Raw genomic sequence first — 15391 nt, forward strand, 5'->3', positions numbered from 1 at the left:
ACAAATATATTTGATCGTGTAGATGGCACAACAATTATTTGTCAACAGTTCAAAGCTAAGTGCGCCAGTAACGACTTTGGACAGCAGAAATACGCACAGAGTCCTTGGAACTCTCCCTATCCCTGCCGTACATATGGGTTCAACCCATTTATAGATCTATTGTTAAAATAGTTTCTTCTGGAAGGAGGCACTAATAAAAGCTAACCATTGTTCCAGTGTGTAAAAATTAATTTGGTTTTCTAAAACAAATCAAGGGAGAGACATGCGCGGCTTGGATGCAACTAAGAGTGCATATTTCATATTCACAATTTGGGATGAGAATGGGAAGAATGTGAAAAGCGCACTTTTTTATTCCGCATTCCTATTCCGGAATGGACAGAGTCTTTTTCATGCAATTCGTAACTAGCGTGGAAAATTCCCTTCACCAGCTATGGCCTGTTTAGTAAATAAAACGCCTGCTTGCTTACCATAGTTTGTATTTTAACATTTCTTAATTTGCTCTACTCGGCAAAGTTACATGTAAATCATAGGCAGACCTATTAACAACAAGAGAAAATATTTTCTCTTGTTAACAACTATTCTGTTACATCTGTGGCTAATCTTTTTCCACCCCTTCGGAGTTGGAACATTCATAATTCGGGCTGGATCCCGAACAAACCAGACAAATGTAATGCGTTAAATATAACTACATAAAGCTTTGCTGTACTGTGCTGTTTCTATAAAAATCACAACCTCTAACAGAAGGTGTTATAAGCTTCTGTGTTTTGTTACTAATAACTTAACTTTTTAACTAAGAGCTTTAGCAAATTATCTACTTCTTCTTTTATATTTTGGCAAGGGAAATTTTTAAAATCAGATTTCTCTTTGTCACATGCACCACTGCGTGACAGCTTTGTCAAATGCCATAGCTCTCGCGTTGAGTCACGCAAGTCACGAGTCACGCGAGTCACGCGAGTCACGCAGTCATCTTTGATTTGATCCAGTCCAGTTTCTTGAGAGTTTCTCAGGGATGAGCATTTAGGAAATCGCGAATATGTTTATTCACGGTCTCGTACTCATCTATCTGAACCCAGTGGCTAGCTCCATCAACATATCTGTTGAAAAATTAAAAGAATTACTTTAGGAACTGTCACGGATTTTAGCCAAATTTAAACATTAGAAAATGTCATTCAAAATGAATGAAATATAAAATAACCACTTTAAACAATGAAGGAACATTACTGCAACAAAGCAAATACAAAAAAAAGTACGGATGGAAAATTTTGTAGAAGATTAAAACGGATTGCGATATGGTTTTTGAAATAGTGTTAGGTAAACAATTTCAAAGTTAATCTTATTGGTTTGCAACTTTTACTGATTATAACGCCCGGGAGACATGTTAGGCTGTATTGAGACTACGGTTTTGTCATTAAGAACTATAGAATTAATTTCTTCGCTAGCATTAAGTTTCACAACGAGTATTTGGTAAAACTAAATAAAAATAAGACACTAAACTCAGCCTAGACACCGTCCGTTTAACGTAGGACCGGACTATTAACTGACAGTCGCAAGTTCTCCTTACTCATTACCACACATTTCTTTAAATCATAGTTTTGAGAATTTTGAGGAAAATCAGATAGTGTTAACTTGTTGCCTGTCTTTTTATATAAAGAAATAAGATGTTCTCACGATCTCACCAACAGGATCTTTTATACAACTGCAATACAAGTCATACAAGGTATGGCGTGTCACTGTCCCACTCCCTCCCCCTCCCCCTCAGTTACCAACACTGTCAGAAATGATCGAGTTCCCGTATGAGCTGTATGCAGCTAGGTTTTTGGTTCGTTTGGTTGTTTTGTTTGTTTGTTTGTTGTACTGTCAAAGCTCTCGTAGCGGACACCCTCGGGATGCGAAAAAAGTGTCCGTAACTGGAACTGACCGCTTACGAGAATGGTTCTTATAAGCCGCCACTAAGAGGTGTAGGGGATAGATGGCCGCTTATGGGAGCTTACCCAGCTAACAAAAGTACAGTACCGTATTGAAAATACAAAAAAAAATATCGCCGTTTTTAAATGACATTTGTTTTATAGCGCCCTAAACTGTACAACCCTACGATATGATAAAGATAACTGAACAGTGTTACTGCTGTACTAGGAATTTAGGAGGTTTGAATTGGATTTTCTTTGGGGTGTCCCTTATACGGAAGCTTAAAAACAAAGAAAAAGTGTAAGTCGTAATCTCTGAAAGTGTCCGCGGCCGCTTACGGGAATGTCCGCTTACGAGAAAGTAAAAATACAGAGTTTGTATGGGAGTTAAAACAGGGTTTCAAACAAAGTGACCGTAAGTAGAGCTGTCCGCTTACGAGAGTGTCCGTTAAGAGAGCTTCGACTGTACAACCAAGAATAAACGCCTTACTTGATGGTCACGTCTTCAACATACTCCTCCGTTCCTATCAAGGTTTCTTTCATAAGTGCCACATCTTCTGTTCCCTGAAAAACCAAAAACGCGGAGACTTGTTGTTGTTTGAAGATGGACAGTACGCCACGATATAAGTACCTTATTACATGAAATTTTCGCGACACTTAAATTTCGCGAATTTCGCGATTCTAAAAAAATCGCGAAAATAAAGTGACGCGAACAATAAGTGTCGCGAACATAACACGACGCGAAGTTTAAGTGACTCGCATATATCAGTAATCAATGTAATTGGTGTCGTCAATTGACTCACTTGTAGACATTTTGAGAACTGCTCTGTTGTTGCTATTGCCGAGATTAAGTCTCCCCTGCGTTTTTGTTAATTTTGACTTTATTGTTCCTTCGATGAAGTCGTTTTATATAATTCAAAGGCATATCAAAATATATTGCCAAGAAAATGTAAATTGCGTCTCACTCAGAAACGCGAAATTAAAGTGATTAAAAACACAAAGTTTTCGCAAAATCGCAAAATTTAAGTGTCGCGAAATATGTGCACCTCAAAATCGCGAAATTAACGTGTCGCGAAAATTTCATGTAATAAGGTATCTACTATAACAAACATAACATAACGTAACAGAAAGTAACGTAACATAACATACCTTATTATAGGAAATTAACGCTTCATGAAATTAACGGCTTATTTGAAATCGTAAACTAACCAAACTCAATTATGAACAAAAGCTAAAACAAAAAGATACATCTGTCGAATGTATATTCAACCTAGAAAGCTGTCTAAATTCGAATTGTTTTCGGTAATGGACTAAATGAAAATTGAAATTAACTTCTTTTAGATTTCTCCCCTTGAATACAACCCTAGTTTAAACAGCGACAACCCACACGCGCGGTTATTTACTTAAAGTACAAAAGTAGTTTACTTAAGCATATAAATCGCTGTTTGCCTGTAAAACTCATATTTGCACAGTTTCCCGATGAATGTAACTCTAAAAGTGCAAAGGTCCTATTTTATGATAATTTCCCTAAACATTGATTAATTCCTCCTGACATTAGCAAATAAAAGTCATATCCGTGATAACACCAACAACAATTTCTTATCAGAGCCTGAGAAAATGAAGCTCAATGTTCACAAGGAATTTTCACAAGAACCATGAAAACTTAATGTAAAATTTCACGTGTAGTAATTTTGTAAAATCTTCTTTAAAGCGATTCAGTAGAACTTCGAAATTTGTTTTCGACATATGGTGTTGTAAGAAAAAAATTTTTTTTTGAGAAGATATTTGAAACGGTAACACAGAAGTTTGCAATAAGATGTAAATAATTTTGGTAAATAATTGTGTCCAATTAATACTTAAAGTCCTGGCGGATTCTGTCTTAACAACTTGGTCATAGATGGAGTAGATAAAAAAAGTATTAGATGGGGTGGGGTAGGGTTGTTAGTCCCCAACAGAGCACCCCTCCATCCCCAACCCTCCCCACCCATGCAGAGCTCACTCTGGATTGGTATTACTTACCCAGACCACAAGAGTTGGAGCCTTGATCTTTGTTCGGGTGTGTCCTCGCGGCAGATCAGATGACATGGCATTCCTGTAGTAGTTTAAGGGACCACTAAACCCAGACTGGCAAATCGCATACTTGTATGCCTCCGTATCTTCTTCCGTAAAGTTGTTCACTTTCTGAATGACAAGATAATGGATATTTAAGTCTAACCTCAAACTAATCCCAACTGACTACAGTTAGAAAATACACATAAACACAATCAACTTTCACTATAAAGGACACCTAAGGGACCATGGTTTGGTGTCCATAATAGAGAAAGTCCGTCGTAGCGGGAGTTATTTTCAGTAATTCTTATTCACCGGGACTTAAACAAGAAGTTCCGCTATAAAAGGGATGGCACCTCCCACATTTCACACTTCTCGGGCGCGAAATGCAAATTTGTACTCTTTGCATTCGTGGCACGTTGTGGTGCCGAGCATCCTTCAAGCTGAACAGGCTTTGAAATCTCATGAAACCAAGATATATTATTGACAAAAATATGAAAAATAACTCCCTAACGTTTAACAGAATATTCCTAGCGAAAATGAAACACATTTTATCAGTAACAGTTGTGGAAAATACGCAGGTTGTTTGCCAGTTGTTTACACTTTGATGATTGACTGACAACTGGGCGTGAAAAGGCCAGGCCAGGCCCCTTTTATACCGGAACTTCTTGTTTAACATAATTACTTTTAAAAACTCCTGTCTGTAATAACAGGGTGTCCGTAATAGTGAGGTGTCGCAACGTGGGAGGTGGCTGTAATCTAAATCATCTGCATTATTTTGTTTAATTAGTCCATTCCCATTTTAGTGCAGAATGCACTTGTCTTCCGCTAAACCTCTAAGCTGCTAATTCACTAAAGCGCTATGGTGTAAACATTTTTACTTTTTATTGGTTCACTAGGGGTTAGATTACATTTTTCGCTTGCAGGAAAAGTTAAAGCTCCACGTGAGGCACCTGATAGTGTAGAAGTATACTTGCCATAATTTAGTTACCTCAAAAGCTTTATTTATCAATTCATAGTCATTTCTCTCAAGCATGAACTCTGGAAGATAAGGCAACTGAAAGAAAAACATGTACTGCAAAAGAAAAAACAACAAATTTTAGTTGGCATAACTTTTTATCAAACAAATACATGGCAGGTATTTCAAGCTGACCAAACTAAAGCACTGAAGACAGGATTCTACTGAAAGTAAGCAATAAGTGCAAAAGTTAATTACTAAAAATCTACTCGTAGCATGGTAACATTAATTTTTGTCTACTGTTTGAAATATCTCACTGTTATTCATTTTTCTAATTGACCAGCTATTAACAAAAAAAAAAAAGAAAAAAAAAGCTATTAAATTTTAAATCATCCTGGAGAAACTTAATGTCAAACCTCATTAAAAGCTTAGAACATTTGTTAGTTTTGTTTTAAACTGACTTGAAACATCCATTTTCACTACAATATGGAGAATGTAAATTCTCTCAAGGGGTCAGCTTGAGAGCTTAAGTTTCAATTAATTCTAACGTCTTACGGTAACTGTACCAAGACCGTAAAAGGTAAAAAAAGGTAAAGCAACTTTATTTATACACGGTTTGTGTTTAAAGCTAAAAGCTTGTGGGGCCGTGTTTATGAAACAAATATAATATATTAAATAAACATAACATGGTTAAAAATACCAACTGGCAGGAGGCAGACCAGTTGGCTATTTACAAAGCATGCCCGAGGATTTGAGCTCGGGGCAACCAAGAACAAATCCAGATAGTGGTCTTGAACCCGGGACCTCCAGATTTCAAGTCCGGCGCTCTAACCACTCGGCCATGCTGCCTCCTGCTGTGAGCTCATTATTTTTTGGTAACTTTATTTTTGCCATTACAGCTGGAAATTATATTCAGTTACTTGCATTGACACTACATGTTATCTTGGTTTTACAATAATTTTAAGTCCTTTCTTACCCATGAAGCACGGAATTGCTTTTTAGAGGTCTCCAAACACTTTGCAAAGCATCTGATTTAAGCAAAAAATTGTAAGTTTTTATATTATTAAATTATAAAGTATTTATATACTTGCTGCTTTCACTGATTGGTTAATAAATATCTAACTAAATAAAGCAGTTGGTTAATAAATAAAATAATACAGTTGTCAGAAAGTGTTGAAGTGGTGGCTTTTGCCTGTTGAAGTAGCTAGGTGGTTGATTTTGTCATCTTTTACTAAAGAAGTGGAGAGCAATATTCCAGCAGAGAAACTAGCCAAAAGCAAAACGTTTTAAGTCTCATAACAAAAAAACCTACGAAAGACTTGACGCTGAAATTAGGACCTGAGAATTTACTTACTTTGGGTGTGGAATGTTGCATGCAATCAGCTTGTCAACAAGTTCTGGATAAATGTGCGCCACGTTCCTGAAAAAAAAAACGTACATTCTAGCTGTACGTTGGCTCTTTTTGGTTCATTTAGCATAGATCTACTATTTGCCCATGGGAGGACACAGACAAATACCTTCCACTTGAGCATGTGCAGTGTTGTGATGCGACATGGCGCAAGCGTCAATGCAGAAAAAGGGAAAGTGCACCAAGTACATGAGTTTTTCTACTTTAATTTTTTCAATTTTCCACCTACAAATTTGAAACGCTACATTATCAAGAATACATTCATCAGAGAACTGCGTATGTTACGTCGAAACTCAGAGAATAACCTTGGCACAAGTTGTGTTTAATGCCACAGCATGCACTATTGACTTTCGAATGCGCTTGGGAGGTTTAATCACTCAAGAAGCTAGAGTAGCCCTCAACTATCACCTCAGACAACTCTTGCCTTTCTTTCATTGCATTAACCAAGTTACGTTGGCCATTATTAATTTTAAAATTTCCCTAAAATGCATTTCTTTATTTTTTTAACAATAATTTATTGTTCTGTTTACAAAGAGCAATTGCACAAGACTAATATTATTACTGATGACCTAAGTCATTAATTTATGATACATAATTTGAACTTCATAATTTGAACTTCAAGTGCCTGTGAAAACAGCGACGTAATTCTTTATGCCGATGACACTGAATTTCATGCAAGTTCCAATGATGTTGGTGCTGCTGAACAGTGTATTAACGATGATCTTAATCAAGTAAGCGTTTGGTTACGCCGCAACGGTCTCATCAGCAACCATAAAAAGTCCGAGGCTATGCTAGTTGGATCAAGGCATTCGGTAGCTAACACCCGTGACTTACAAGTGACACTTGACGGAAAGCTGTTGAAACAAAGTGAACATTGCAAATATTTAGGTGTATATATGGACAGTTGCCTAAACTGGAATAAGCACATTACGTATATTGCATCCAGAATTTATCCTAAGCTCAAAATGTTAAACAGGATCGCGCCCTTTCTTAGCCAACAAGTGCTTCTAAATATTTATAAACAAACTATATTACCCATCCTAGATTATGGGTGTATCGTATGGGGTGTTTGTGGAAAGAGTAATTCACGACGCTTAGAGAGATTACAGAATCAGGCCATGCGTATTATTCTTGCTGCGAATCGCAGAACGTGCTCACAGGATATGCGAAACAGGCTATTTCTGCTATCCTTAGACAGTAGACGGAGGTTTTTGAAGCTTCTTTTGGTGTTTAAGATCGTACACAATGTTAACTGTCCGCACCAGTTAGAGGGATATCTTGTTAAGAGATCAGATATTCACGGTAGAACACTCAAGACTCAACACTTATAAACGTCACACCATCTAAAACGAAAATGGGTCAGTCTACTTTCAAGTGTGACGCTGCACGAGAATGGAACGGATTACCAAGGGAAATGAGAGAATTAAACACTCTATCTAAGTTTAAGACACACATTTTTAAGCATTTTATGGAACAGGACCGTATAAATCATATATGTACTGTAAATTAGGTTCAATTTTCTTTTTTTTTTTTTTTTTTTTGTTTTTTGTTGTTTTTTTTTTTTTTTGCTTGCTGCTCTTTGCTCTTCTCTTCTTTTTAAATGCTTGAATTTGATACATAAACTCCAGTATATTTGTATTTTTTTTTAAATGTATTTTTAATGTAAATTTTTAATATGTATATATATAAATCTTCTACAATTTTAAGAATAGATGTATTTTAAACTTAATGCTGATCGCCAGTTTATACCAGTGATCTAATGATCACTGATTGGCCCTTCAGGATAAATAAAGTTTTTATTATTATTATTATTTATTTCATTACTAATTCACTGATTGGCTAACATATTTTGATATCAAGGCAGTATCTTATTTTTACAATTCCCTTACCATGCAATAAGACCTCCCCAGTCATGGGCCAGCAACACACATGAACTGTAACCCAGAGCTGTGACCTGCACATACAATCCATGAATTAGACGGGCCCGGATAATCTGCGAGCCATGTTAGCCATTTCAGTTAGCCTAAATAGCACTTCAGTTAGCCTAAATAGCACTTCGGTTAGCCTAAATAGCACTCTGGTTAGCCTTCAGTTAGCTTAAAGGTAGCTTGCGTTTAACCTTTTATTGGGATTAGGGATTTCTGGCTCACATGGCTCGCATGCCTCGCTGGCTTGCATATTATCCTATCTCAATTAGATGGGCCCCTTGTCACTGGTTTTAATTTCATTAAGTGCTCTGTTACAGCAACAAACCCGTGACGTGTTTGTTTTTGTTTAGATGCAGAAGTAAGCGAGGCTGAGCCATGACTGGGGAGGTCTCATTGCACAGTAAGGAAATTGTAATAAATAATTTCTCTTTGCACTAGTGCAGGGATGTCGCTAAGGGTGAGCTGCCAGCTGATTTTACTGAATGAAAGAGAACTTAAATCTGGCTGAAATTTCGCAGGATAACAAAGACTTAGCTAAACTTATAGAGCTGCTTAGGCCAGAAAAACCAGCTAGGCTTGTCAACGAGCCGACATAGTGTTTTCTTAGCTACATCACTGCTAGTGTATCATTTCCAATTTAATCATTGTTGACAAGTGCTGATTAATTAACTCTGCAAATTACGGTAATAGTCAACAAGATTTATTAAGATTATTAAGTCAGATTGGAAATAATACAACACAAGAGGAATTATTTGTTACTATTAATTCCCTTACCATGCAATGGCACCTCCCCAGTCATGGGCCAGCAACACACAGGAACTGTACCCCAGAGCTGTGACCTGTACATACATTCCACCAATTAGATGAGACCTAACCACCAACCCCCCCCCCCCCTTGACACAGGTTTAATAATTTTCGCTATGAGCTCTGTTATAGCGACAAACCCTGAATGTGTTTCTGTCAGTATAGAAGCAGAAGTAACAGAGTACTTACAGATGATTATTAAGATAAAGATTATAAACAAAATATAATGTGTTGTTCCAGAAAATATCCACACCCCTCCCATGAAAGGAGTTTTGGTTGAATCCCACCAACCCTCTGGAAATTCAAGTCAAGCCCCATACATTCCTTTATAAATTTTGGCTTTTGAGATCCCCCACCCCCTTGGAATTTCACATGACCTTCCAAGGGGTTGGTATGGATATTTTCTGCAACTGTACAATAAGCATAGCCCAACGACAGAGTAAAAAGGATTTTTGTTCAAACTCTTCCCTCATTACCCCTCTGGAAATTCCAGAATTAGCTTCTTACTTCCCTTAATTTAAAACTTTGGCATTTGAAACCACCCACATCCCCGATTCCCCTCTAAAAAATTCCCAATGTTCTTCCTTGCTGTTAGAAGGGAATGGGATACTTCCTGAAAAACTAATTGCACAAAATTTCCAACATACTATTTCTTTGACGTCATTAACCAAGTAAGACATCTTGTACTGGTCTCGTCCTTTTGGGTGATCACTTTCTCCATATCCCCTAAAAAATAGAAACATCAAGAGTGTCCATTGATGTCGTAAAATAATATCTGGTGTGTGCATTTTAGACAAAACATCTGCTGTTAGCATTATAATCAACAAACATATTCCTGGTATGATGACCATATTAAAATGAAAAAAATTTAAGTTTTCCTACACTATTTTCAATTGACAGCTGTCAAAACAAGGTATCTGCTGACTAGCATCATATGACCATAACACAGGCTCAGGAGTTGAACTCATTGAGGTTGCGTGTTTTCTTTCATAGTACATTGACCACTGATCATACCAGGAAATGGTTTTTCATTGGATCGCAGGCTCAAGACATTTTTTCTATCCATGGTCAGTATATTCAGATTTGATTAAAGGGCAAAGTAAACAGCCAAGGCGTGGTGCTTTTAGTCTTAGCTAAATCTCTTTAAGAAATTTTGTCTTGCAATGCATTAGAGGTTATGTCATTTTAATTTCATGGTCTATACTCTCATTGACCATAACTTTCAACCTGTGAGTGCACGAAAATTCTCTCTTGTTACAAAACCTGTTGTTACCAAAATTATTCTACCCCTCCAATGGAAGGTTTGAACCCTGCCCACACCTCTGGAAATTTCCGATCAGCTTCATACATACTTTTCAAAACTTTAAGGCTTTTGAAACCTGGCCTTAAATAGGAATTTCCTATGACCCTCCTTGGGAAAGACATGGACATTTGCACTTTAAGGAGCAGCACATAATGCATTAGTTACCTCATATCCACTGCGACCACCCTGTACTTATCACTGAAGGCTTTCAACTGAAATCGCCAGGAATACCAGAACTACAAAGAAATGTGATAATAAACAACAGACAATAATCAATGAGTTTTCTCAGTTGATCCCTCTGATAAGCAGTGTTATAAGCAGTCTCTTTTGCTATGGAAAAAACATTCCAGTTATAAGACCCCAGCAAATCGACCTCCCCTAACCAATATATACCTGCCAACTCTCACGCCTTGGGCGTGAGTCTCACGCCTACGTGTTGAAAACTTCAATTTCATGCCAACTCACGCTTACGAACCAATTTCTCACGCCTAGTCGAAAAATGTGAGTTATTACAACCTAAAACGACACATTTTCCAAAAAATGTAATCTCAAACCAGTGTGAGAAAATAAAACACCATGTAAAATGAGTAAATGGCGATACCTTCCCCGAAATGACAGAGTTTTGACGAAAAATAGCATTAAGAACGAGGTCGTGTTTAGCAAAACACTTCCACGTACTGGGATTGGGAGATGTTCGGAACGTCTTTGGAATACTTCGGACGTGGTGTAGAGAGGCACTGTCGATTAAAGTTTCCTGCCCAAGAACACAACACAATGACCCTGGCCAGGGCTTGAACCCAGACCGCTCACTCTGGAGTCCAACACACTAGCCATTAGGGCACGGCGTCTCCCAAGTTTGCAAGAAAAGTGTTGTTGAAGATGTTTGATTAGTGTGGAGCCCTGTCCTACAAAATAATCCTCATCGCAATCTTTCTAAATGTTGTTTCTTGCATTGTCAGCTGGACATTTTCCAAACAGGGCATTAACAGCGCTTATAAGTTGTGCATGGGCACTATACACAACATAATTCTGTACATTTTTTACAGTTTTTTACCTTCACTTACGTGAGGCTAGGCATTAATTGACTAATGGCTCCTTGTACGTATTTGAAGATACCATTTAATTTTATAGCAAAATGGCAGACACAATGGTAACCTTTTTATGAGGCCTTTTAAGGGGGGTATCTATTTTGCAATGTCGCATGTTTCTGAGAACCCATGTCGCCTAGCTTACAGCTGTAAATGTCGCTGGCGTTTTTTACCCTATAGTGTTGCTGTCGCATTTCAGTGCTGTAATAAAGTTGCCTGTCGCTGTTAAAATGTTCCTGTGTGGTATTCAGGGTCATGTCGCTTGTCGCTTTCCCCCTTGGAAGGCCTCTTGTATGAAACTATAACACATGGCTAACTGACAAAAACAAACCTCAGGAAAGCCATGTAAGCACAGCATAAGTGGCTTGCTTGGATCACCTTTAGCCACATAATGAATTCTTAAATTTGAAGCTGTTCTCAGGAAGTTGTGTTCTCCAAGCTCAGGGTTGAGAAGGCATGACGGAGCTATGGGTAAATAAATCGGCAACATTAAATACTTTATTTATAAACTGTCAAAAAAACATGCAGAAAGGAATCACCACCAGTCGATTTGATGCTGACTATAAATTATCCTGGGAAAGTGGGGAGAGGAATTCCCATATGAAGGGGCAGTGTTGCTTGTCAGAAAAATTAATTTAAACCCCCCCAAGGAGACTAATCTGGGCGTGGCTCTATATTTTTATTTAGAGAGGAAGCCACATCAGTTCTTGATGGTTTTCATGCAGGTCCTCAATCCGGGTCGAATTATGATGCTTTTTAGGAGAAAGGAGAACCGAAGAACGCGCGGAAAAACCCTCAGAGGAAGGATGAGAACCAAAAACAGGGGAGCAGGATGGCGTAGTGGTTAGAGCGCTCGCCTCCCACCAATGTGGCCCGGGTTCGATTCCGGCCCGGTACCATATGTGGGTTGAGTTTGTTGTTGGTTCTCGCCTTGCTCCGAGGGTTTTTCTCCGGGTTCTCCGGTTTTCCTCCCTCCAGAAAAACCAACATTTCCAAATTCCAATTCGACCTGGACAGGGGACCTGCATGAAAACCAGCTAGAGCTGATGAGGCTTCCTCTCTAAATATAGCAATTTAACAATAAACTAAACCCACACATGACACTGGGTGTCATATGTGATGCCATCTATAGATGTTGACCTCACAAAACTTTTTTATCCTCTAACTCTAGCCTAATGGCTAAAAGAATCCTTTTTTCATACTTGATCAGTCTCTAGACCACCAACCCAAGTTGGACAGCATTTGATATTTCTTTACTTGTAACTCTAAATGAAACCTTGTTGGCTAAAAATATTGGCATTCTCTCCAGAACACCCTTAGCAGTGGCGTATCTAGGGGAGGGCCCCCACCTAATTTTTAAAACAAAAAGAGGGCATGTACTAAAACCCGAAACAACGAAACGAAACCACCGAAACGAAACGACCGAAACGAGCGAAACCACCGAAACGAGCAAAACGAAACCGCCGAAACAACCAAAACGGAAACGGTTTTTTCGTTCCGGTGGTTTCGTTTCGTTGTTTCAGGTTTTAGTACATGCCCAAAAAGAGGCCTGTAGGCCGAAGAACATTATTTTCAAGAGTGCCCTCCTTATTCTATGGTCTGAATGATTACCCCCTCCCCCCCCCCCCATTATCTGAAGGTCTGGATCCGCCACTGCTTAGTGAGAACAAAATCCTTAATCACACCCCTATATAAGTGAAACATCAAGCATCCCTGTTCTCTCGCATGTGGGAGTTCCCTCCAACTCCCCAGGGCTTGTATACACAAAACTAGCCTGCGAACAGGCTCCCGAGTGGGGTTTTTACGCGAGCGAAGCGAGCGGAAGAGCGGGGCCTGAGGGGGAGCTGTAGATTTGTTTGATTCCGCCCATCCGCCCACTTGTAATGGATCCTGTAACACATCTGTCAGTAGGGTAATTAGACCTAGCAAAAAACAGATGTCAGGCTTACACAGACTCCTACTTCGTGACTTTTGTACAAAATAAGCCGTTCGGTAAAATGGATTTGTTGTCCAATTTTTTTGACGCTTCAAAGTTGTTTAGAAAGGGCACCATGCTCTGTCACTTGTATTATAAGAAGGCGATTTTAGTATAGTAGAGTCGAAAGACGCCGCTCAGCAGATGTGTAGAGATGATAGATCTGCACCGTTTCCCGTTATACTTTTGACACCTCTGTATTAATTTTGCTATCGGTTTTTGCTCATTCAACGCAAGATCTTTTTAAGCTCTAAAAATGTTCGCTCTGGAAGGACACAGATTTTTCCGTGAATATGTTATTATTATTGCATTCTATTTTGCAAGGCCGGGTCCGGCTGTTTATAGTGTTGCAATGTGTGTTGCTTTTTATCACGGATGACATATTTATTTCTGTCCAGTTTAGCCAGAGACTGCGTAGCTTTATTTGCAAAGCTATTGCTTTGTTTTAGAGACACGTTATTTACTGTCGCTAAGGATATGTATCTTGCATCAATTTTAACGGCGTTTAGTCTTTTGAGCTCAATGTTTTGGGTTTTCGCCTCTTTCCTTTGTTCGTTGTGTGACATTTGCACCACAATATAAATGTAGGATTCATGTAGATTTACTGCATATCTAACCACACGCAAGTCGGTTGACTTTTTTGCGTGTTGTGTATGCCACTATTTTTCATCACTCAGTTGTCAAAAATTAGCGTTCTGACCAATCAGATCATGATACCAGAATCTGGTATCATGGATCGGCGTTTTTAAAAGACTGCCCACAGGCTCCCGCGCCCCCGTACTTCCCCTCAGGCCCCGCTCTTCCGCTCGCTCGCTCGCGTAAAAACCCCACTCGGGAGCCTGTTCGCAGGCTAACACAAAACAGTGCAAAGAGTTAGAGTCTTTTAAGGGAAAATATGGACTTTCACTCTGTGAGTAGTTACAGTAGAATTAAACAGGGAGCAACTTCAGAATACCCGGCCACTTCATGTACATGTGTCGGGACCTTTTGTAGAACGAGGCATAACACAATAGGTTCTATTCTTATTCAATGACATGTAAATAAGTGGCCGGGTATAAATCGACAAACAAGCCAACCTTACCACAAAATTTATGCCTTTAAGGGTCAAATAAGGATACGTTACGGTACTTAACTTTATGTTGCGGTTAATATTTTAAGATTGCATGTAAATGAACAACTCAATTAATAAAAGAAATCGAGCAATTGACGAAACTGGAATGTAAAAAAATGATCAGAATAGAGCTTACGAGTTTCTCTCTTCTTGAGCCCTGGTGGAATTCCAAAGTTCCGAATGATCTGCCATAACAGTCTTAAAGACGCCAGGAAACCATAAAATAAAGCAAGACTGTACACAAACAAGCTCTGTAACAGTTGTTTCACCATTCTGATATCGTGCAAGCCCTCAAACCGTTCCACAAAGTGCAGAGGTGAACTCCCAGTCCAAAGGTCCCAAAATGGCTCCCTTGTTGTTTGCTCTATGATGGCAGTGAAAGCCTGGGATCTAAAAGGAAAGAATAGGGAATGGACTTTCTCATGGGATCTTGGAACGAAGGTGCCAGAGGTACTATTTTCAAACAAACGTCGTAACAACAACGGTTTCTTCTCAAGCTACATTATGTAAGCGCGAATAATAATAAACACTAAATATCAAAACATACATTAGAAATAAATTAATAATGGTTATATAGAAATAAATTAATAATTAAGTCTATTTTAATTTTAGTCCTACGTTTTATACATGAGCCTCTGGCTCGGACATTGAGGGAGACCTCGTCCCACGTATGGACAATAAAATTGCATTCTATTGTATTGTATTGTATAATGGTTCTCACTTGGCGTAACCGTGGGCGTTTGGGAGAATCGGAAAATTAATGTACAGTCCGGGCCAAAGACTAGACGTTTACGTATAAGTACTTTTGAATTTTTCCGATTCTCTATTTCTTTTATGAGTAATGTCATCTTGTGAGCGTTAAT

The 15391-nt window shown here is 38.6% G+C and overlaps 1 protein-coding gene across 3 annotated transcripts; it reads right to left on the reverse strand.

The window, feature by feature from the left end:
* Nucleotides 1–458: 458 nt before the first annotated feature.
* Nucleotides 459–14895, reverse strand: LOC144639322 (epoxide hydrolase 4-like). Of its 3 annotated transcripts, XM_078498640.1 has the most exons (12): nucleotides 14665–14895; nucleotides 11774–11907; nucleotides 10520–10590; nucleotides 9699–9777; nucleotides 9035–9086; nucleotides 8209–8221; nucleotides 6266–6331; nucleotides 5888–5939; nucleotides 4945–5028; nucleotides 3924–4085; nucleotides 2395–2468; nucleotides 459–1094 (listed from the first exon to the last, which is right to left on the reverse strand). In XM_078498640.1, the coding sequence occupies exons 1-12, from the start codon at nucleotides 14798–14800 to the stop codon at nucleotides 1004–1006; spliced, it is 1014 nt and encodes a 337-aa protein (XP_078354766.1). In that variant the 5' UTR covers nucleotides 14801–14895; the 3' UTR covers nucleotides 459–1003. The 3 variants fall into 3 exon arrangements, with proteins under 3 accessions (XP_078354766.1, XP_078354765.1, XP_078354764.1); XM_078498639.1 differs by lacking the exon at nucleotides 8209–8221 and having other exon boundaries at nucleotides 9022–9086; XM_078498638.1 differs by lacking the exon at nucleotides 9035–9086 and having other exon boundaries at nucleotides 8209–8273; nucleotides 14665–14894.
* Nucleotides 14896–15391: the final 496 nt, after the last annotated feature.

This window comes from Oculina patagonica, chromosome 14 (genome assembly GCF_052425735.1).
Source record: "Oculina patagonica isolate OP01 chromosome 14, crgOcupat, whole genome shotgun sequence".
Classification (NCBI taxonomy): domain Eukaryota; kingdom Metazoa; phylum Cnidaria; class Anthozoa; order Scleractinia; family Oculinidae; genus Oculina; species Oculina patagonica.

Bases quoted from the DNA above. Each gene is read 5' to 3' on its own strand.
- LOC144639322 (XM_078498640.1), bottom strand. From the start codon at position 14,800: ATGGTGAAACAACTGTTACAGAGCTTGTTTGTGTACAGTCTTGCTTTA. The intron at 10,591-11,773 runs GTTTGTTTTTGT...ATTTCTTTGTAG, and splicing joins GCTTACATGGCTTTCCTGAG to TTCTGGTATTCCTGGCGATT. The intron at 1,095-2,394 runs GTAAGGCGTTTA...ATTTTTCAACAG, and splicing joins GTTGAAGACGTGACCATCAA to ATATGTTGATGGAGCTAGCC.